The sequence below is a fragment of the Mauremys mutica genome, chromosome 19 (assembly GCF_020497125.1).
Source record: "Mauremys mutica isolate MM-2020 ecotype Southern chromosome 19, ASM2049712v1, whole genome shotgun sequence".
In the NCBI taxonomy this organism is placed as follows: Eukaryota; Metazoa; Chordata; order Testudines; family Geoemydidae; genus Mauremys; species Mauremys mutica.
The window spans coordinates 21,768,353-21,790,698 of NC_059090.1; the positions used below are offsets into that span (position 1 = coordinate 21,768,353).

The 22,346-nt window shown below is 41.3% G+C and overlaps 1 protein-coding gene across 7 annotated transcripts in view; it reads right to left on the reverse strand.

Moving 5' to 3' along the window:
- Positions 1–8,133: 8,133 nt before the first annotated feature.
- DHX40 (DEAH-box helicase 40) overlaps positions 8,134–22,346 on the reverse strand; it is an 84,057-nt gene continuing 69,844 nt past the window's right edge. For all 7 annotated transcript variants that reach the window (XM_044993785.1, XM_044993786.1, XM_044993787.1 and 4 more), the window contains 14 exons: positions 22,108–22,338; positions 21,791–21,857; positions 20,346–20,477; positions 18,586–18,685; positions 17,975–18,061; positions 17,275–17,457; positions 15,936–16,016; positions 15,022–15,179; positions 12,823–12,937; positions 12,445–12,553; positions 12,020–12,114; positions 11,346–11,415; positions 10,073–10,301; positions 8,134–8,709 (listed from right to left, as the gene is read on the reverse strand). In XM_044993785.1, coding sequence (XP_044849720.1) covers positions 8,570–8,709; positions 10,073–10,301; positions 11,346–11,415; positions 12,020–12,114; positions 12,445–12,553; positions 12,823–12,937; positions 15,022–15,179; positions 15,936–16,016; positions 17,275–17,457; positions 17,975–18,061; positions 18,586–18,685; positions 20,346–20,477; positions 21,791–21,857; positions 22,108–22,338 — 1,797 coding nt within the window. In that variant the 3' untranslated portion in view covers positions 8,134–8,569. The remainder of the gene's footprint in view (positions 8,710–10,072; positions 10,302–11,345; positions 11,416–12,019; positions 12,115–12,444; positions 12,554–12,822; positions 12,938–15,021; positions 15,180–15,935; positions 16,017–17,274; positions 17,458–17,974; positions 18,062–18,585; positions 18,686–20,345; positions 20,478–21,790; positions 21,858–22,107; positions 22,339–22,346) is intronic.

Consider the following 22,346-nt stretch of genomic DNA (forward strand, 5'->3'; position numbering starts at 1 on the left):
GAACCGAAAGAGCAGCTGCCTGTTCACCTGCCGGGACCCCGCATTAACAGCGCCGGGCAGGCGGAAGACTTCAGAGACCGGCGGTGAAGGGGTTGCGGGGTATCCAATGGGAACGGCGGAGGGATCCTCCTACCGGAAGGGACTATTTTAGGACTCATCACTCTTCCCTCCCCCGGCCTTTTTTTTTTCTGCCACATCATGCGACTGGGGTGCGGCTGCGTCATTTCCGTTCCGCGCTCCAAGGCGGGCTCCGTGGTCACGTGATGGGGAGGAGCCACTGGGCAAGGTGACCATCCCGCTGGGGTGGAACCGTCACCGCTGCGCCCTCAGAGACCCGTGCCGCCGCCACGCACCGCCCTTCCCCCACGAGCACCTGCCTGCGGGGAACGCGGTGCTCTAGGGGTCGGCGTAGTGCGCCTGTGACTGCAACGGGGCGCGGGGTTCGAATCCCCGAGCTGCTCTTAGCCTAGATACCAGTGACCTTGGACCACCCCCTAGAAGGGGCCTTTGATGAGCCGGGAGAGCCCTCGAAGCACATACGAGCCTTATGTGCAGCAGCCTCCTCTCATGTAATCATCACCCCCCTGTACCGTGTGTTCGTCTGTTCGTTTATTCTCCGGTGTAGGAAGGGCATCATATACCCACCTCAACAAAACACGAAGCCACATCAAATTAAATGCTAAAACAGGACATCCTACATCATGGTACAAAACCCCGTACTATTGCCAACTATTATTCGAAACTCATGAGTCAGGCCCCAAATCATGAAAGGCTGAATTAATTATTTTTTAATACATTTGGGATTCTTTTTATTTGCTGATTTTTAACATTTAGGATTCATATTTTTAAAGCTTATCAGTCATGAGAGTTAGCAATTTACCTTTTTTTTTAAAAATGGAGTCTCTCACATAATCACGCATCTCCATCAAAAACACCCAATGTCACACAAGTTAGCAATAGTGACAGAAGAGTTACCATACTCGCTAGTCCCATATCCTGTCTCAAACAGTGACAAGTAGCAGAACTTCAGGGGAGTGTACAATACAGTGCAATTTTTGAGAGATCCACCTGTTTTCCCTTCCTGACTTCTCACAGTCAGAGGTTTAAAGTCACCCCGGGCATGGTGTTCCATACCAGACCATCTTGGCTAATAGCCATTGGTAAATCTATCCTCCAGGAACTTTCCTAGTTCTTCTTTTAATCCAGTTATACTTTTGCACATCACAAGGCAATGAGTTCCAGAGGTTAATTGTGCACTATGTGAAAAAGTACTTCCTCTTGTTTGTATTAAATCTGCTGCCTATTAATTTCATTGGATGACCCCCTGCATTTTGTATTGTGGGAAAGGGTGAACAAAGACTTCCCTGTTCATTTTGTCCACACCAGTCATGATTTTTGAAGTTCTGCTACTTTATCATATCCCCCCTTAGTCGTCTTTTTTCTAAGATGACTAGCCCTACTCTTTTTAGTCTCTCTTCATGTAGAAACTGTACTATACCCTTGATCATCTTTGTTGCCTTTCTCCATAGTTTTTCCCATAACAGTCCAGAATTCAACCCTTCCCATCCTGACCCTTCAGGCAAAGGTCAATCAGGATTTAAAAGTGAGTTTATACATCATGTTCTTCAGGTCAACAAACTGCCTGAGGTTGGCTCCCTTAAAAAAAAAATTAGGAAACCATACACATAAAAACAAACATAAAAGAGCAAATTAATTCCTGGTGTAACTCTAATGCAGCCAGTGGCGATAGCAAAGAGGGACTACGCCCCGATACTTAGGCGGCCAGACCCTTCAATGTAATCAGCTATGGTGATTGTCTCATGAGATTTGTGATATTTAATATTTTTACTCAAGCTACAGCTCATGGAGTCATGTAATTACATAAGAATCTCAATTTTTTCTTTAATTTAAATTTCTAGACCTCATGGTTGCAGAAAAAAATCTTGAAAATATTAATCCTAGAGGCTCAAATCGAGAAGGCAAATTTAAAAGAAAAACACTTTTTAAAATCTTATTTTAAATCAATCTCCTATTTTTTAAGGAGGGCTGGTTCATAATTTTTTAACATTTGGAGTTGATAACAACGAACCCTGCATTGTTATGAGATTTAGCTAATGAATGAGTGTAAAGCACTTTAAGATCCTTGGGCAATTGCCAGCACTACACATACACACAGTGTAGGTATTATTTATTGTTTCTTGAAAGCCTTACCAATATGAATAATTGGTCACTGGGTACATTGTACTGACCCAATAGCAGCTTCCCTGTCCAAAATCAGAGTTAGCCCTAGCCCCTGTGCAGCCCTACACCAAAAAAAAACACCCCCAAACATGTGAGGTACCAACTAGCACCCTTCCTAAGAACAGCCATGCTGGGTCAGACCAAAGGTCCATCTAGCCCAGTAACCTGTCTTCCAACAGTGGCCAATGCCAGGTACCCAGAGGGAATGAACAGAACAGGTAATCATCAAGTGATCCATCTCCCATCACCCCTTCATTGATGGACCTATCCTCCATTAATTTATATAGTTATTTTTTCAACCCTGTTATAGTCTTGGCCTTCACAACATCCTCTGGCAAGGAGTTCCACAGGTTGACTGTGTTGTGTGAAAAAATACTTCCTTTTGTTTGTTTTAAACCTGCTGCCTATTCATTTCATTTGGTGATCCCCCTAGTTCTTGTGTTACGAGAAGGAGTAAATAACACTTCCTTATTTACTTTCTCCACACCAGTCATGATTTTATAGACTTCCATCATATCCTCCCTTAGTTGTCTCTTTTCCAAGCTGAAAAGTCCCAATCTTATTAGTTGATCCTCATATAGAAGCCAGTCCACACCCCTAATCATTTTTGTTGCCCTTTTCTGAACTTTTTCCAATTCCAGTATATGTTTTATTAAGATGGGGTAACCACATCTGTATGCAGTATTTAAGATATAGGCATACCATAGATTTATATAGAGGCAATATGATATTTTCAGTCTTATCTATCCCTTTCTTAATGATTCCCAACATTGTTTGCTTTTTTGACTGCCGCTGCATATTGAGTGGATGTTTTCAGAGAACTGTTCACAATGACTCCAAGATCTCTTTCTCGAGTGGTAACAGCTAATTTAGACCGCATCATTTTACATATATAGTTAGGATTATGTTTTCCAATGTGCATTACTTTGCATTTATCAACACTGAATTTCATCTGCTGTTTTATTGGTCAGTCATCCAGTTTTGTGAGATCCTTGTGTAGCTTGTTGCAATCTGCTTGGGACTTAACTATCTTGAGTAGTTTTGTAGCATCTGCAAATTTTTCCACCTCATTGTTTACCCCTTTTTCTAGATCATTTATGAATATGTTGAATAGGACTGGTCCCAGTACAGACCCCTAAGGGACACCACCATTTACCATGTACACGTGATAATTCACAACGCCTTTTTTCTATCTCCTGCAACCACCTCAGACTATGGCAACACCACTTTGACACTTTGTGAGGCTCACTGACCTCTAGCAACACCCTCTCCCTCCCAAATATGGATGGCAATATAAGGTGGTTGAGGAAGAAATAATTCGTACTGAAAGGGTGAACGAGACACCAGAACAAGTAAAGTTGATTGCTATTAGCTGAACTGTACATTGGTGGCAGGTCAGGGCATCTGGATGAACGCTATGAGCAGAGGTCTACGCTATGGGCTAGATTCACAACGGTACTTATGCATTAGAATACCTACCTCTTAGAGGTCCTGCTGCCTAGTGGAATTCAGTCCTGAGTTAGGCACAGGCTCCCCTTGTATTGTATGGAAAGAATTAGGCACTTAAGAAAGTGAGTCCCAGAAGCCAGCAAGCTGAGCAAGGAGCCACCTACACTAGCCAGAAGTGAAATGCAGAGGAAAGGGGTGGAGCTTAGGCCAAGATCCTCAAAGCTCTGTAGGCACCTACCTCCCATTGGTCTAGGTCTTAGGCACCTTACTGAGGGGCTGAAGGAAGGTGCCTCCTTCTGCTTGGGATTCTCAGCAATTAATCCTCTTATGGAGATAAAAACAACAATGAGTCCGGTGGCATCTTGTTGTTTTTGTGGATACAGACTAACACGGCTACCCCGATACTTCTGGAGATAGGGACTTAAGCCAGGTCATCCCTTTTTCATTAAAAGCTAATAGCTAGCTGGTTAGGACGCTTGCCTGGGAGGTAGGAGGTGGTAATATTATTATTATTATTATTATTATTATTTTCTCCTCTCCACAGCAGCTATGATACAGTAACAGACAGGCCAGCACCAGCTTCCAATTCACTTTTGCTCTGCTCACCTCCTGCAATGTCTTTGGATAAAGACGACCTTATTTAAAAAACAAAACCAAAAGGGACACTCCCTATCTAAAGAGGAGGATTCTTCCTCTATGGCATTTTTCTTTTCTACTTCAAGCAAGATGAGGCTGCTATTCTAGCTTCTCTATACCTTTTAATGACATTAGCTTGCCTGATAGGAATCTGAAGATGTGTCTCCATAAGCCGATCTCAACCCTTGTAGGGCATACATGTTTTCTAGCCCATTTTCTTTATAAATCAAGTGTCTCCCCCTTGTCATTGCATGAGAGGGAGCACAAACCAGAAATTTCTAATGTGTTTCAGTAGCTTATTCAATAAATTGCATCCCTATCCTCAAGCTGCTAAGGATGTCAGAGCCCAATCGATATTTTTCCTTCTCAGGGAGAGATTTCTCCAACAAGTTCACCAATGTATGCTAGATTTCCTTGCTTGATTCTGACCATGTTCTGCTTTCCACTGTGGATTAGGAAACAAACCTGTTTTACTTCATGGAATATAAAAGTTTTAATTGACAGTGCATGGATTAGCAGTTCCTCATAACAAGCAGGAAAAGGGTCAAAATACAATCTTTGACCATATAGCAAATCATCATTCATCTCTTTCCGTCACCAAAATACATATACCAGGATCTTTTTTTAAAATTACAGAAAGCTATACAAAAATGAAAAGTATTCCAAGGTTTCAGGTGTCCCTTTCAGTTCCAGGGCTTGTCAGAGGGATTTTTAATGAAACGTTATTGCTTTGTGCAGTGGCAATAATTAAAGTGATTTAAAACTTTACCCTATAGTAACTTTTAAAAAATAAGAAAAAAGTCCTCGTGTAACCTAACCCCATAAAAACATGATATGTTGAGTTAAAGCTGTTAGAGCTTCTTTAACCAATGCATTACAGCACATATGGTCCTTTATCAGAGGATCTTACATACCATACGTACTGCTGTAGCTAAACAGATAGAGTAAATTAAAGAGGGTAAGTTAAGGACACCATGGCAAACTTAATTCATATTTTCCTTATGCTATTGGCTTATGTTGCAGTGATACTTTCTTGTATAGTCACATTTTCAAGCCTGTTTGCCAGAACTGCAGCACAATTTAATAGATTAAAAAGGCTTAACAAGCAAGAGAGGAGGCTCATTATAACCCTGTGTGTTCAGTTAGAAAGATAAAAAATTAAATATAGTATAGCTCCTCAGTAACTATTTTTTAAGCAGACACTTCTGCCATAACAAGAAACCAGTTGGTTCCTATTGTTTAGGACTTTGTGCCTGCAAAATCTGGGATACTGATGTGATATTTCAAGTTTAAAAAAAAGGATGCTTCATTGCTACTAAGGAAGTCAAAGGAAATCTCTGCATAACTATATGTCAGGAGGGACATGGGCTCTGATTAGGAATTTGTGTCATACCTACAAATATCAGACTCAGTACATGGTACAGACATCATTTGAACAGACACTGCAAGTGCATTAACATTCAAACAATACGATACTGGGTTGCAGGCCCCTTGCAAAGGCAAGGAAGAACATACACAATTAGTGAGGAACGGAGTGCTGGTTGCTAAAAAGCACACTCTGAAGATAAGACTGTGAAAGAACAAAAAGCTCTTCCATTTGAATACACTGTAAAACACAACAAAGCGAGAGCCTTAGACATAACTTTAGATAATGTTTTCACCCCTCAGCCATAAGGCCTAGCTACTACTTACACTGATCTCACCCAAGAATATTTTGATTCACTCATCCCTGTAGGAACTAGAAAGGCATTCATTTAGCAGCTACCTCTGCATTTGGTATATACAAAGGGAATAAGAGGAGTGGTGGGCAGCACTGAATTTCACATTGTTAAGGGCAATATGGCTGCAACTTACACAATCTGCAGGCATTAGCGCTCGCTCCTGTTATTACTATTAATAGCTGTAATATAGCCTTAGCTAAGCCTCTTACAATCCAGCGAGTTAACATTGTTCTTTGCAGAGCAGCATAGGGAGTACTCGGTAGCCTCTATAGCTTGTAAGCTCCTTGATGAAGGGATCATGCTTCCTTCTCTGTTTGGAAAGCACAGCAGACATGATGGGCCCTGCCAGAAATACATAATTTTAATATTGATCACAAATTGCAATACAGTGTATATTAGACACGCTGCTTTTTATGCAAGACAGTGTTTTCCTGCAGTCTCATCCAAATTAGTATCCTGCAGGCTTTTGAGACCTTACTTCCTAATGTTAGTCTAGAGTCCTAAAAATATTACACAACTCACGTGTAAGAATTAATTTCCACAAACTGCATCAAGTCTTCCCCTTCGGAATATAGCACCAGGGAAGCCTCCTTGTTCTAAGGCTTTGCATGCCGCACTGTTCCAAGAGTGTCACTGTCTTGTAACTGAGCGGTGCTGTATTGACACTAATAGAAATACACGTGAGAGGAGCTAAGCAGCTGCATCTCCCATTAAAGGGAGCTGGAGATGTAGGTGCTCAGTACCACTCTGTGAAGCCAACAGGAGTTTTGCTGTTGATTTCTATCGGAGTAGAATGGAGACTCCTGGGTTTCATGTAAGCTCTTTGGGACAGGGGCTGTCTTTTTGTTCTGTGGCAGTACAGCACCTAGCAGACTAGAATACAATAATGAAAAATGTCTCAACCAATTAGCAAAGAGGGTGGGCAGAAGAGAGCACAGCTGGACACTACCTACAAATGAAAGCCACAAGAAGCATGAGCTCAGAGGTAGGAATGTTACACTATCATTTTTGGAGTTGACTACCTGCAATAGGGTTTTATACAAAGTTCATTATTTAACTGAGAATCAAATATAAGCTCAGCTCCTATAACAGAGAGGAAGACATGGTCCCTTCCTTCTGGCGCTTACTATCTAAACGATTTCACCTTAAAGATACATTATACGATTATCGTAAGAGGAGGAAGCCATCTGTTTTGTGAAAACTTGTCCACCAGCTTTTTTTCGCCGTCTATAAAAAGACAGCTGCTAGTGACATTCACTCGGTCCTGACCTCAGGCAGTGCGATCTGGTCATATTATGAACTGGTACATAAAGGTGGCAGCCAAATGCATGTGATTTATGCATTCATCTCAATCTCTAACCAACCAATCTGCATATATTTTTAAATGACCGTTTTGATTTTTAGTCCAGCCCCAAAGTGCTCTTGAAGAAAGGGGGCATCCACACACAATAGCTTTCTTCTCTAAGCAACTTAAACATCAGCAGGGAAACATTACACCCCTTCGTAATGCCCTACACCAAGCCTAAACACAGACTGATGACAAATATTAGAAAGCAGACAAACATCTGGAAGAGGAGCATCTTTCCACAGTTACCCTTGATTCAAGAACGTAGACACCTTTTTTACCCCATAAATGCTTCTCAGAAACCATCATCATTTAAAAAACAGTCTAATATTAAATCAGACAGCTCTGAGGAGGCGGTGGCCTGTTGGCGGATTGTGGGATGTAACCATCTGGAGAGGAGAAATGGATAGACTACTGTTTCTTTGCCAAACAGATAGCAGCAATGCAGGGCAACTTCCCTATGACAAGCAGGCTGTACCTTGATGGCAAGAACATAAACATTCATTTGGATTTTTTTTTTTTTGGGTAAATGGGACATTTTAATGCAAAAGCAATCAGTGTGTATGGTACAGCTAAATACAGAGTAGGTAATGATCCTGCATGAGGCAGAACATAGGTAAATGATATAAGCCTTTCTAATTTGGATTCTTATTATCCCATTGTTAAAAGAGCACATGAAGTACTATACAATTTAAAAATGGTAATTATACATAATTTAGTAAAACGATCACACCACACAGGTCCTATAAGCCAACAATTTATGGAAGGAAATAAAACAAATACATATATTTTAAAAAATGTAACACTGGACAGTTATACTCTATTTCAAAAGGTTTTCAAGAAAATGTGATTAAAAATTGCATTGACACAATGCCCATTTTTACAGGCCAACTCCAATTCCAACTGAGTGACATAGAACAGGCTGTAAATACTGCTTCTTCAGCCACATTTGCAGTGAATAAGTTACTGTCTAAGACACATGGCAATGAAAGTTCAGCTCATTAACCTTTCCTTACTGTCTGTCACAAAAAGAGCAAGGAGTATCAGGTTTGTCCCCCCAAGCAGACAGACTCCACAGCTTCCTTCAGTTCTCACTTTTTTTTTTGGTGTGGTTATGCTGGAAGCTTATCAACAAGCAATTGCACGGAGTGCCTTTGCTAGAGTACTCATCACTGTACTAGCACATCTCCTTCAGCGTGGCATTTATACACTGTGCCCTTTGCTGTTTTCTCTGGAGGTAACGCACTCGGGCATCCTGTATTGATTGATCATCATTCCTTTTCTCCATCTTCTTTGCAGAGTCATCTTTTATTTTTTCTACAGAAAAACAAAACATTACAATTCTGTGTCATAAATGCCACTTCCACCCCCTGACTTCACACTCATAGGGTCAGCTGATCAACTAAAACCAACAGAAACTCAAATTTTTCAAGTGCTGCTCTCGGCCATGCCAATGGATGGTCCAATGATCTCCAGAAGAAACAAACAGCAAAGTAACTAGGACGTCCTTTCTATGGAAAAACTAAAGTCTCAAAGACAAATATAGTGTATATCCAGCTATACTTAAGTTATAGAAAAACCATACCCTCAACCCTCTTGTCAATATTTGCATGTGCATCACCCCTAGTAGATATCTGGACCATGTTGGTTTTACTGAGCCTTTGGGCCTCAAGTTCTATGCATTTATTACTTTTCTATGCTACCTCTTCCATTCTGAAAAAAATACAAAAGGCTTGGGGAAAATGCCTTCCTGGATTTTCTTGAAAGGAGAAGAAAAAAAATGGAGGTAGATCCCTCTTCCAGGACTTCTCTATTAGAAATGCAAACTCTCTCCCGCTCCCACTGAGCTGCCTCAGATCATGGCAGTGGATGAATTCACCTGCCTGACTGTATTGGAGAAACATGAATTATTTCTCATAACATTAAATGAATAAATTTATAAAATAAATATATTTTTAACAAGTATCAGAGGGGTAGCTGTGTTAGTCTGGATCTGTAAAAAGCGACAGAGTCCTGTGGCACCTTATAGACTAATAGACGTATTGGAGCATGAGCTTTCATGGGTGAATACCCACTTCGTCAGATGAATGCCGAATCTGAGAAAGTGGGTATTCACCCACAAAAGCTTATGCTCCAATACGTCTATTAGTCTATAAGGTGCCACAGGACTCTGTCTTTTTTTTTTTACAATTACTCTTTTAATTAAGGGAAGTACTGATGGTAAAACATGCTATCTTGAAGGCTGAAGTTCCCTATTTATCCACAGGTCAGGTACAGCACAGTCAGAGACAGTTCATGATTCCCTCGCAATGCCTTGCCAGTGTCTCTCAAATCCGTGTTTGGAAAGAGCAGCTCAGGGGCTTCTCTACTGGAACCACTGACAAAAGAATTCAGAGAATGTCAAGCTGCTGAATCAGTTAATATGCACTAGTTTAATTAAAACAGACCATTATTTTTAAATCAGGTGTTAAACTTTGCTGGATGTTATTTTGCTAACAATGAATTTATGATGATCTCCTCCCTTAGCCAGGTTAACAAGCAGTATCTAGGTTAGTGACTTCATGCAATACTCAGCATGCATTATGCCACCTCTCTCATTCACAGCCCCCTAACATGGCTAATAGAGGCAGTAGTCAATTTCTGATTCAGGTTTATGGAAAGCTAAGACCAGTTTGCTCACCATACTGTCGTTTGAGGTCTTCCTTGTTTTTCCACTTGGCTATTTCCTCCTCGGTCACCTCTTCCCGTGCCACACTGCTCAGTTCATACACATCAATTTCATGTAACTTAGGCAACAAGTCCTTGACCCACTCATAGCGAATAGGACACACTATCCTCACATACATTTTAGATGTGACCAGGACGTCGTGGAAGATGATCCATTCAGGTTGAGGTTCCTGGTCATGGAGCTAAAGGTAAAGTTATTCACATTTTTTCAGATTACTATCTTGGTTTTCTTTCAATAAGTGCGCGCTGCAGATTGACAGCAGAAAAAACATGGGTCCTAATTCAGATTCTTGCCACAAACTGGTTAACAGCTAAACCCTTTTGTCTTGCTCTCCTCCCCATTCCCTTTTGAGAAGGTATATTTAATCCTTCATGCCTTCCTATGGTTTTTACTTTGGAATGCTGAAACATCCCATATTTAACCAGACTAATTCAGAACCTAGAGTTGTCTTCAGTAACATTTATCAGTAATGGTTTTCATTTCTAGAGCATCTTCCAGGAGAAGATCTCCAAGTACTTCAGACACATGAATGGATTAATCCTCTTAAAAAGCCTGTGAGGTAGGTTAAGTATCAGAGGGATAGTCGTGTTAGTCTGGATCTGTAAAAGCAGCAAAGAATCCTGTGGCACCTTATAGACTAACAGACGATTTGCAGCATGAGCTTTCGTGGGTGAATACCCACTTCTTCTGATGCAAGTGCTGGAAATTTCCACCACTTGCATCTGAAGAAGTGGGTATTCACCCACGAAAGCTCATGCTGCAAAACGTCTGTTAGTCTATAAGGTGCCACAGGATTCTTTGCTGCTCTTGAGGTAGGTTAATATTATCTCCTTGTTGCAGATGGGAAAACTGAGGTATAGAAGTTAGTGACTTGCCCAAAGTTGTACAGAAAGTCAGTGAGAGCCAGAACTCAGATCTACTAACTTTTCCAGTTCTGGGTTATAGCCACTAGATGACATTGCCTTCACAAACCAAATATTTGTATGGATTCTGTGCGATTACCTAAGGAAAGATGTGGTATAGTCTAGACACTATAGGCAGTGTCTTACAGTATGGAGGCTGTGTGCAATATTTCACATGGCCAGAAGCTAGCTTTAATCTTACACCAGGAACAAACAAGCCAAAGATCAGGGAAACAATTTGCATAGCCTGCTTTGTTTTTCCATTTACCTGAAAAAAAAAAAAAAAACACCCACAAAACTATTAGCAGAAGTAAGTAACTTACTGCTGATGAAGGATGAAGATGGACTATGCTACCATGTCCGTCCATTGTGCAGAATGTCCTGCCTGCGGACCTAAAAGCATGGGGAATATTTTTATATCCAGTGACATGTTTGTGTTGCTGTCTAAGCACAGCTAATCTAAAAAGAGCAGCAGCAAGATAGGATTAAATGCTTTAGGATAGAAAAAATAAACTTTCCAGAAATAAGTGTAAATACTAGATGAGGATTAAAATGTCTCTTTATACACCATATTAACTCTTTTCAGTCCACACTTGATGCTGTGACAAATGTGGTTTTAGGATTTCCATCTTGTTGACAGATGATGATTCTGACATCCGCAAAGCCCTTTACAAATATTAGCTAGGCCTCCCACCGCCCCTGCAAGGTGGGTAATTAAATATTATCCCCCCATATTTCACAGATATGGATACTGAGATACCAAGTAGTTAAATAATTTGTCCAAAATCACAATGAGAGTCAGTGGCAGAGCTGGCCCTGGAAATTAAGACTCCTGGCTCCCAGGCCTGCACTCAGCTCCTCTCCTGCTGTAACAAGTGAAGTTGACCCTTTTAATAAACAGTGGTACAGTCTTGCGACTATTTGTTTAGATTTATAAGCACTTTCTAACAAATGCGGCAAATCTTTTCCATGCAATTCCCCAAACTCCACTCCTTACCTTCTGGCTACATTGGTGAAGTACCCCGTGCACAGACATCTTCTGAGTATCTCATTTCTGGAGCCATCAAAACGCTCTCTTGGGAAGTCTGACAGCTGCATAAAGAGCAGCACAAAATGGATTAGTGTCTTTGTTAAAGGAAAATTGGTCACACTTTTCCCCCTCAAGAGCTTAAACCTTGTGTTTCACACTTCATAGTCAGCTATTTTATATGACCTTCCTTTTGTCCGTTGCTACCATTACACCACATATTCAGAGATGGGTACTAATAAAAAACTACCTAATTGTAGCCTAAAAAGTTTAGTTTAGTTTAGGACAAAGATGGCAGACATCTAGTGAAGACTCCATACTGCAGTACACATCAAACATAGGCACTTGTGCAAAGACAAATGCCATTAATTTACATTAGAAAGAAGTTTGTTCACCTGTTTAAGCTTACTGGTTATTTCCTGAAGTTGTGCTTCCACGCTAAAAGCAGATTTTAAAGCTCTGAAATGGACCCAGTGTTTCTGGCACCAAGCTGCAGGAGACTTGCTAGGAATAGAGATACTGGTGTTATAACGAGGCCTTTCATAAGTGGAAGGCAACAAGTTGCTGCTATTTTTTATTATGGTCATACAAAGAGGACAACAAACATTCATGTAAATTCAGACAGCAGATTCCTTGTACTGTACATATATTACAATGTGCAAAAATCCACATCTGGGTATGAGCACACGTACATATAGACGGGCTTTAGAGAAGAAATGTACAATAGAGCTCCCAGTTGATATCTTCTGTGCATTGAACAAACACCTATGTACCTTGATTTGCACTGTTCAAAGATGTTTAAAAGGGTTGCAAAATCATTGCATCCTCCTGCCTCTAATGACAGTTCCTGGTGGCAGAGTTCTGCTTCCTTTTGTTTCTGAAGGTCACCTAAGGAAATACTAAATTATATTTCACTTTAACACAATCAGTTTTCATTTGTCACTCCTACCTTAGTTTTCTATAATCTCTCTAAAGTGCAGCTGAAAGTCTTGGCTCTTTATTTAGATTATTTTAAGACTCATTTCTTTCCCACTCACCCCCGGCCTCAGTTTTGTCTCGCCCACTTCTGAGAACATGAAGCTGCTATTAAAGCTGTGATTAAAGCTGTCAGCCAGCACTAAAGATGTAGCTTTGATGCAAGTGCTAAACTCTTTCCTTGGGAAAGGTTAGTGGGTATTGTGTTCTCTCATGATCAATTCTGAGTGGTCATGTAGAATGAAGACATGAAAATATATAGAAGCGACAGAGTTTAAAGAGTTTCTAGAAATCGAGCGGAAGATTTGATCATCTGAGCAGCAGGACCTCAAATGTCAGATGAGACAGAAAAAACAGGGCCCGCTGCTGCTATTTGTGGGCAGTTTCATTTATCCTATTGAACTTAACTTATGTCATGAAGTCCAGATAACATGGCAATGGATAGATAGAAGAAATCAATAGTTTGGCATAAAACTCAACCCATGAGTCTACGAAAACCTTCATGACAGGTTTCAGAGTAGCAGCCGTGTTAGTCTGTATCCGCAAAAAGAACAGGAGTACTTGTGGCACCTTAGAGACTAACAAATTTATTTGAGCCCACGAAAGCTTATGCTCAAATAAATTTGTTAGTTTTTAAGGTGCCACAAGTACTCCTGTTCTTTTTGCAGAAACCTTCATGTAACTGCAAAGAATGTGCCATGCCAAAGAAATAACATCTCAGAATTTTGAGCTCAAAAGGATTCCCTCCGCCCCAAGTAAAGACAGATATGGACTGCTTTAGGCCAATGCAGTATGCTGCTGCACTTCCCCAGGCCACGACCACACACACATTCAGGTATTTAATTTCAAACACACGTGGCACCACTGAAGTCAACAAGAGTACTCATGCACTTAGCTTTAAGCACATGAGTAAGTAAGTGTTTGCAGGATATTAGCCTATGCCATGATCCCTTGTTTCCTGATTGACAGGTACACTGTTTAACAGGGACTGGAGTCCCTGCACTAGTTTGTTAGCTGGCTGAAAAGGAAATGTGAACAAGCTGCAAAAGGAGACAGAGGAAGAATGGGAAAGCAAAATCAAGTCTATGGGAGTGCAAGGAACTGCAGAGTACCATCCAACAGCAAAAATCGTCTGATAGCTCACTTACAACTAAACTGCCTTTTGCCGCTGTATCAGCAAAAACGAGTTAATACATTACAGAGATAACCAGACACTGACAATGAACATGAGCAGAAAGGACAAAGTTCTCCCCAAGACTTTGCTACACATACCGTTTTAAATAGCGAGTGAGCTCAGTGCTAGTGAAAGGTGCTGACCTGAAAGCCCAGAATTAAATCTGTTTAGTCGCCGAATTGGCATAGGACCAGCAGCAGCAGTTCATGCCCCTCCGACACTGACTAATAATCCTGGCCCAGAGGAATCATTTCTAGGGCGAGTTCACTCTTTTAATCGAGTCAGCTCTTGGTCTCTCACTGCAGACTGGCCAAAAGTGGATCCAGGTAGCCTCTGATGAGGTGTTATTTTTTGTTACGATACTAGATCTGAGCTGCCAATTGCAATGGCATCTTTTAACAGTGACACTCCCCATGCTGCTACAGACAGTGTTTATGAAATACACCAGTTTAGGGTGTGTAGCCATGTCTCCCTCTAGTGACTGGGCTAGTTGAGAATACAAGCTTGCTCCTTACTGATAGCTCATGGAGTCATTCTTTTAATTCAAGTGACAGGAGCTTGTGGGGTTTTTTGCCAGAGATTCCCAGAGGATTCCCACGGATGACTGAAGTGCGTGCATGTAATGAGCTGTGGCTTCACATAACTAATGACGTTAGGAATGAGAAACTAGTGAAGAAGTGAAAGACAACATGCATAAGGACATTAAGGACAAGTTCTCCAGACTGAGCAGTGTGTGTTGACCAACCACCTCCCGGCAGACATTCTGCTCAGGGTACAATTCGTAACCTAAGACGGCCTGCTTCTGGAGAACGGGGCTTCTTACCAGGTCGTATGAAGATATTTTCCACAGACAACATCGCAGCTATGGGAAGCAATAGCTCTTCGCAGTCGAGAGAAGCTGCCTTAATGACAGCACAGGTCAGGTTTGGAGGGAGAGGATATTGCACCAAAAACTCTCCCAGTCTTGTCACGTGGCCTCTCCTTATTGGGAGGAAAAGATTCAAACATCAGATTGAACCGACTCAATCTGTAAAGCCAGAACGTAGGTACAAGATCCAAGTAGCCAGGACATCTCCAACAGGGCCTTCATTGGCTCTTATATAAATACACACTCCCCAGAGGCCCAGGAGAGAGAGAGGCCGTGCAAATCCAGACAGCAGATGACCCTCTAGCCAAAACTCTCCCTCAGATTGCTCACATCCTGTCCCATCTGCACTGTCAATGGGGGTTTTGAGTGCATCAGGAGTGCTGGATTAGTGTGAAGAATTCTTAGCAGATTAGGATAAAATATGTGTGCTTCTCTCTTAAGTATTATATAGGCCCCATTACTGCCATGTCTGAGTATCTCACACACTTTAGCATATTTAGCCTCACAACAGCCCTGTGAGGTGCTATTTCCCCCATTTTACAGATGGGGAAATGAAGCACAGAAAGACTAAGTGACTTGCCCAAAGTCACACAGGGAAATCTGGGGCAGAGCAAGGCACTGAATCCAGGTCTCCTGAGTCCCAGGTTAGTGCCCCAACCAGTGGCCCATCCTTCCTCTTGGATCAGAACATTCTTTTCACGCTGAAAAATATTTAAGTTCATGGGCAAACTAATATATGGGCTCTACTGCTGAGGAAAGAAATCTACCTTATGTTCCAACTCATTAAGAACAGTACAAAATTAAGTCAAAATTTTTTTTTGCAACTGCTGAGATTAAAAAGGTAAAAAGTTGGTTTCTGCCCTTTTTACCTGTCAATAGCGTCACACTGGTAAAGTTGCTTAAGAGCCTCTAAAATATGCCTCTCTTCGGGGCGGTCCAAATAGGGGAACCTACAAACAGAAAGGCAGAATAAATTCCACTGCTTGGGCTCAAGGTAGTTTGCTAAAGCTGTAAGTGTTTTATATTACAGTACTCCTGGAATCCTTCAATACAGGTCAACACCCAAGGGAAAGTGTGTTTGCACGTGTATGTATAATAGTTACACATTTCTATTTAATGAAGGAAATAGCTTCCATATCCCAAAGAGCTCTGTCTGCACACACAGTTTGTGACAAAGTTCCTCCTCTACCTTGGTGGGTCCTGCACTTATTGGCGGATTTGCTCACCTCACCGATTCACCCTGTGGGTCGGGAAACAGCCCAGAGACCTTCCCCTCTGATAGAAGCCACACTCCAGGTCAATTCCTCCTGTGTTTGATCAGGAGTTGGGAGGTTTGGGGGGAACCCGGGCCTGCCCTCTACTCCAGGTTCCAGCCCAGGGCCCTGTGGACTGCAGCTGTCTAGAGCACCTCCTGGTACAGTTGCGCGACAGCTACAACTCCCTGGGCTACTTCCCCATGGACTCCTCCCAACACCTTCTTTGTCCTCACCACCGGACCTTCCTCCTGATGTCTGATAACGCTTGTACTTCTCAGTCCTCCAGCAGCATGCCTACTCACTCTCAGCTTCTTGCACGCCTCTTGCTCCCAGTTCCTTGCACACACCTCCTCTCCTCTGGCTCCCTCTGGCCTGACTGGAGTGAGCCCTTTTATAGCATCAGAGGGGCCTTAATTAGAGTCAGGTGCTTAACAGCCTCACCTGACTCTTAGCAGGTTAATTGGAGTCAGGTGTTCTCATTAGCCTGGAGCAGCCCCTGCCCTGGTCACTCAGGGAACATATCTCCAGTGGCCAGTATATCTCCCTTCTAATACTCTGCTGTTCCCAACTGGCCTGGGTCTATCACACTATATTTACACACATACCCTGCACATGGGATCCTCAAGTTAATTATTCCACAAGGGTCAAATTTTAGGCATACAAACCTCAACAATGTTCCTTTAAAACACTAACAAAGATTACTGTTATTTCAGGAGCTAGTTTTGACAGATTCCCCAAAGAGATGTGAAGCCTAAAACACAGCCAAACGCTGGAGATTTTTAGGAGAATGATAGAAGAGTTGATGTTGTGGAATCGTCCCATTTGCCCTCATACCTAATCCTGTTCTTGGTATCAACAGGACATAGTGTGTTCTCTTTCTGGTGCCAACATTCTCTAACATGCATTGCCATGACTCAGGAGGGAGGTTACAATTCCTTCCCCCATGGGTTACCTTATGACATCATGGACAGCAAGGCACTTCAAGGTCAAGATCACAGACGTAAGACTAGTTCTCTTAATCTCTGGGATCATGTGATCAGGCATACACTGATCCCAGAATTCCTTGCTGTACACCCTGTAGCATTTTCCAGATGATGTCCTGCCAGCTCGGCCTGCTCGTTGCATTGCTTCACTCCTCCAAAAATAAGCAAAGAAAAATAATATTGTGCTTGTCATCAAAGTAGCAAAGCACCCTACAATTATGATCAGTGATAGCAATTTGTCTTTCTCTAGATGAAGAAATTAATATATTGTACAGGAACCCTGCTATGCAAAATGTAACAGCATAAAGAAATAATATTGGGCAAAACTTCCTGAACTTCTTTGAATTAGTTGTGCTCAATGTTGGAAAGATGGTGTAAATAATTTTCAGATTACAGATAATACATGGTGCGTTCTTCCTCACTGCTCATGATTAAAATTAAAGTACCATGCGCTACTAAAATGTTTTATTTACTATTCCTGATGTTTTCTAAATATTGACCTAATAGAGCTGCAAATGAAAGCTAAATGTGCTGCAGTGCCTCCAAGATCTCTCTGCTCTTCTTTATATTGGGAATATTGCAGTCACACAATACATTCAAAGCAACTTCCAAAGGCTATCTGAGGACTCTTCTCAAACCAGAAAGTAAATTACTTTTCTTCTAACTTACTTTGAAATGGGAACCACCTCCAGTATGTCCAAGCCAACCCTGGGGTTATGATTTAACTGCTTCACGAATCCACTATCAACTATATACCTGAAAAAAAAAAATTAAAAATACCATAAGATACAGAAAGAGGGACCTAGATCAGACAGTGGCTTAGGTTCCTTATCCTCAGTCACAGTAACATGTCAGATGGAACCCCATTGGTCTGTAAATGTGGAAGAAGATAGTTGCACTCTGCTGGCCAATTACTGAACTACAATGGGATGGACCTTGAGGGAATTCCTCATGTAGGGCTTGTCTACACAGAAATGACACTGATTTAGTGGAATCAAAGTATTGGGTTTGGTTTCAAAATCAGATAAACTGATATTAAGAATTCTTTAAGCCTACTTAAGAGTGCCAGAGCAAAGGGGATGCGTCATTTATTAAACTGACTAAAACATATTTCTGGTCTACATAAAGAGAAGAGTCACTTACTGCAAAAGGGCATGTAATTACTCAGCAGGATCAGAACAACAGAAACAGAAGGGGAATTGGATGAGGTTTTTCCAATTCTAATGCAGCATTGAGTCATTCCTCAGTTACAGCTTTTACCAAGGATAGGAAATAGTTACCTGATTCTATCAATGGTCAGAGATGTTGCAGCAACATTTGTGGATACGACACATTTTCTAATGCCTGGAGGAGGTGGCAAAAATATTCTTCTCTGCTGATCTAAAGAGAAATAGTCCATCAAGTAATCCTTTATGTCAGGATGCACAAAAGTCAAATTCCATCTCTAGAAAAGGACAAGATTACCCGCTAAAGACAGAAAATTAATGGAGGTCTTTGGGTTGAAACTAAAAGATGAGCCCATCTTTTTGTTGTGTGTTATATACTGCCAAGTACAATGGGGCTCCCAAGCACTATCCTGGTACCTTTGGTGTTGTAAAAATAAATAACTCCTCTCTCATTCAACCCTCAGTCCATCCTTTTGGGAGGGAACAAGGTCTGCACCCTCCCTACATGTCATCAGCCAATATACTCCCTACAAAGGGTTCCAGGCTCTAAGACTGCTGACCTACTCTTCTCATGTACATTTATTCTGCCTTTCGGCATTCTACACATTGCACCCACAGAATTAATACCACATTTCAAGACCATGTGAAGTGAAAACACATCCGTTTTTATAAGGGTCATGAAGCCTTCGTTTTTGAACCCTTCAAAATTAGGCAGCGACACTGCAGACTGACTTAGTTCAGTAATTTACACCTTCTATATAGGGTAACACCACATTATTTGTATCTTCTCTTGTACGTATAATCTTATTGCTGCATATCTTATTGGCAACACTTTTTTTTTAAAAAGGTAACTTTTGATTAAGATTAATTAAGTCAAATCCCTACCAAACATATTTTAATTAAAAATGGGTATCGTCTCCCCATAACAGATATTATCCACAAATTGTATGTGAAGCTTTTGAAATGATACTTTATTTTAAAAGCAAACGCTGGACTGAAAAGGAGAAAGACTTCCTGGCACTCAACACCCCCCATTAGCCAGTTAAAGAGCAGAGATAATGAGCTTTAACAATCATTCCATCCAGTCCTCAGGTGGAAGGACAGTAGCTATAACAGGAATCCTTAGGGCAAGTATGATGATCTACTCATAGCTAGGGAATCCTCCGGCTTCTAGTTACGCCACAAGAATCTTCCCTGCTGGGAGCAGAAGAATGCAATAGCTTTACAAGAAAAGTTACGTGTGTTTTTAGTACAGGAGAGACAACATGTCATTATGAAAAAAGATATTGACAGGATCTGACTATTTAATGGATTTTTGCCAACTACCATTATGAACCAGCACACAATACAATTCTTTTTTTGTTAGAGAAAATAATACCTTTTCCTATTGAGGCTGCAAGGGGAATTTCAGAGAGGCAGAAAGTCATTATCAGTGCTGATGTTTGGCCAGGACATCAGAGCCAGCAAATTCTTGTGAACACCACTATGACATTTTTTAATAACCACAAGTAGTCAGAACTTTGGGGTTTGGTACAAACTGAACAACTGAACTTCTAACAACACAGCATTCACTTTTTCCATGCTAGGACTGTCATTCAGGACTGATTTGGAGAAAAGGCCTTCTAAGCCAATACTGCCACTTCCAGCAGCATACGGATTTTAATTCATGGTCCCTGAGCAAGAATTGACCAGGCCAGATTATGATTAGCTTATGACAATACTGCTTTATTAGTCTCTCAAACAGGTAAGCAAATGGCTGGGTTGTTTCCATTCAAAATAAAAGTATTTGACCAGGATGTCACATATAACAATTAACTGCAGCTAAGATCTGCATGAACTAAACATAACATTATGTTTAATTCAGTAAACCTTACCTGTTGGCATTGACCCATACAACGGTAAGATAAGCAAACCTTCAACAGAACAATCTTGCACATCATAGCAGTAATCAATAGATTCCGCTTTCTGGAAAAGTAAGTCACACGTTCTTTCTATCTCAGATTGTCCTAAAGCAAAATACAGAAGCACTTAAAATACAGAACTAGTTAGTGAGGACTTTATCTTGTTAGTTTGCAACAGCTCTACACAATCTGGTCTTTTACACATACTGTGGAGGTGTCAGTACAACTGCGAGGGTAAAGGAAAATTAACTGGTCATTTGCAGTCTTTTCAAACTGGGTTTTATGCTTAGGGTTTTTCTGTGCAACAGTGATGGTTTAGATATGTATTTTGTATCGGATTTTATTCATTATTTCAGCAACCCTGAATTATAAATTAACTGAGTTTTTGCCAGGGGGATTATTTAAGGAGCTTCCCTTTTCCAGAAGAGCAGCAGGGAACACTTATACTGTACAAATATACAATGCATTGCTTCATTCTTCTACATGAACACAGAAAAACCAACCTGGAGTTTATCTTCTCTCCCACACTGGAAAGAGTTGATCAACATGATTATTTTGTTTGTTTAAAGCCCCTATGAAATCAGGGAGAGGTTCTGGTGCACAAGGAATGTAAGAACGGGTCCTTAGAAGAAAAGTGACACACCAGTCATTTTCTTTCCTCTTCTCACATCCCATAAAACAAGATTCCATACTCCTGCTTCCTAGTAAGGCGAGCTGTGTAACTTTCTGTATAGAATCTCTCTTTTCCAAAGGGCAGAAGAGCGGATCTATAACTAGATGTGGTTTATTTTCAACTTTTTGGTTTAGTCTTTACTATCTAATATCACCTCTCTCAAGGGACTATATCCTGCCCTGGTAGGGGGCTGGACTCTGATCTTGCTGTTTTGTACTTCTATAACCACTAGTGACTAATGCCATCACACAATCAAAATCCTGAAAGACTCTTGGCTGGGTTTATAAAGGAGTAGGGAGTAGTTAGGGCATCTTTCTCCACATTAGGATAGGACAGAAACATCAGGAATAGAGGCAATGTTAGAGGTATATAATAACCACTGTTGGAAAAGCTATCCAAACAGCTTTAGGGTAGGATTTTTGGAAGTGCCTAAGTGACTTAGAAACAAAGTTCTATTGACTTTCAATGGGACTTGTGGTCCTAAGCCACTTAGGCCCTTTTGAAAATCCCACCCACAATCTTTAAAATCATTACATGTTTGCCACAGCCACTTTCTCTACATTGGCCTTCCATGCCCTAGTTCAGTTGTGCACTGCTGCAGAGATGCACCTAGACATAGCTCTAATGCCGCCAGTGCCCATTGTTCTAGGATGAGCTGGGCATTCAGCAGTAAGACAATTCTTTCTGTTGGCAATGCCACCATTTGGTACAGGATAGAGTTTTTCAAGTAAAAAGGAATTCTTACCAGTCAGAAAAACCAAGATGTCTCCTGCTGACTCATTCAAGTGGATATCCAGGGTCACTTTTACAGCCTGAAACAAGCAGCACTAACAGGATTATCTACTGGAATTAGAGCTCTTCTCATCACTAGCTGTAACTGACAGTGTAAATCAACTCCCTCCTCCCCCTTTCCACCACCAAAACTAGGAAGCTTGAGAAACCAGCCTTGCATGAAGTGTTTAATACTTCATGCACAGATGAGCTCCAATGCTCTTTGAGAGCTCATTATCATACAGCTAACAGCAAGAACATGGCAAACAGGCAAAGGAAAATAAGCAATACCTCTGTAACATAAGCAGAGCTTTCTGCATCCTTTGGGCCAAGCAGGCTGCAGAATATCTCCTTGACAGGATAATTCCTTCCTGGAATGTTCACCACTGCGCAGCCTCCAAAGAACTCTGAGAGCTTGTCTACCTCCAGGGTGGCTGACATCACCACCACCTTCAGGGCTTTCCTTCTCTTGGGAGGCTTCTTTTGTTGGAACAGCTTCTTCAGCAAGCCAAATAAAATGTCCTGAAAGA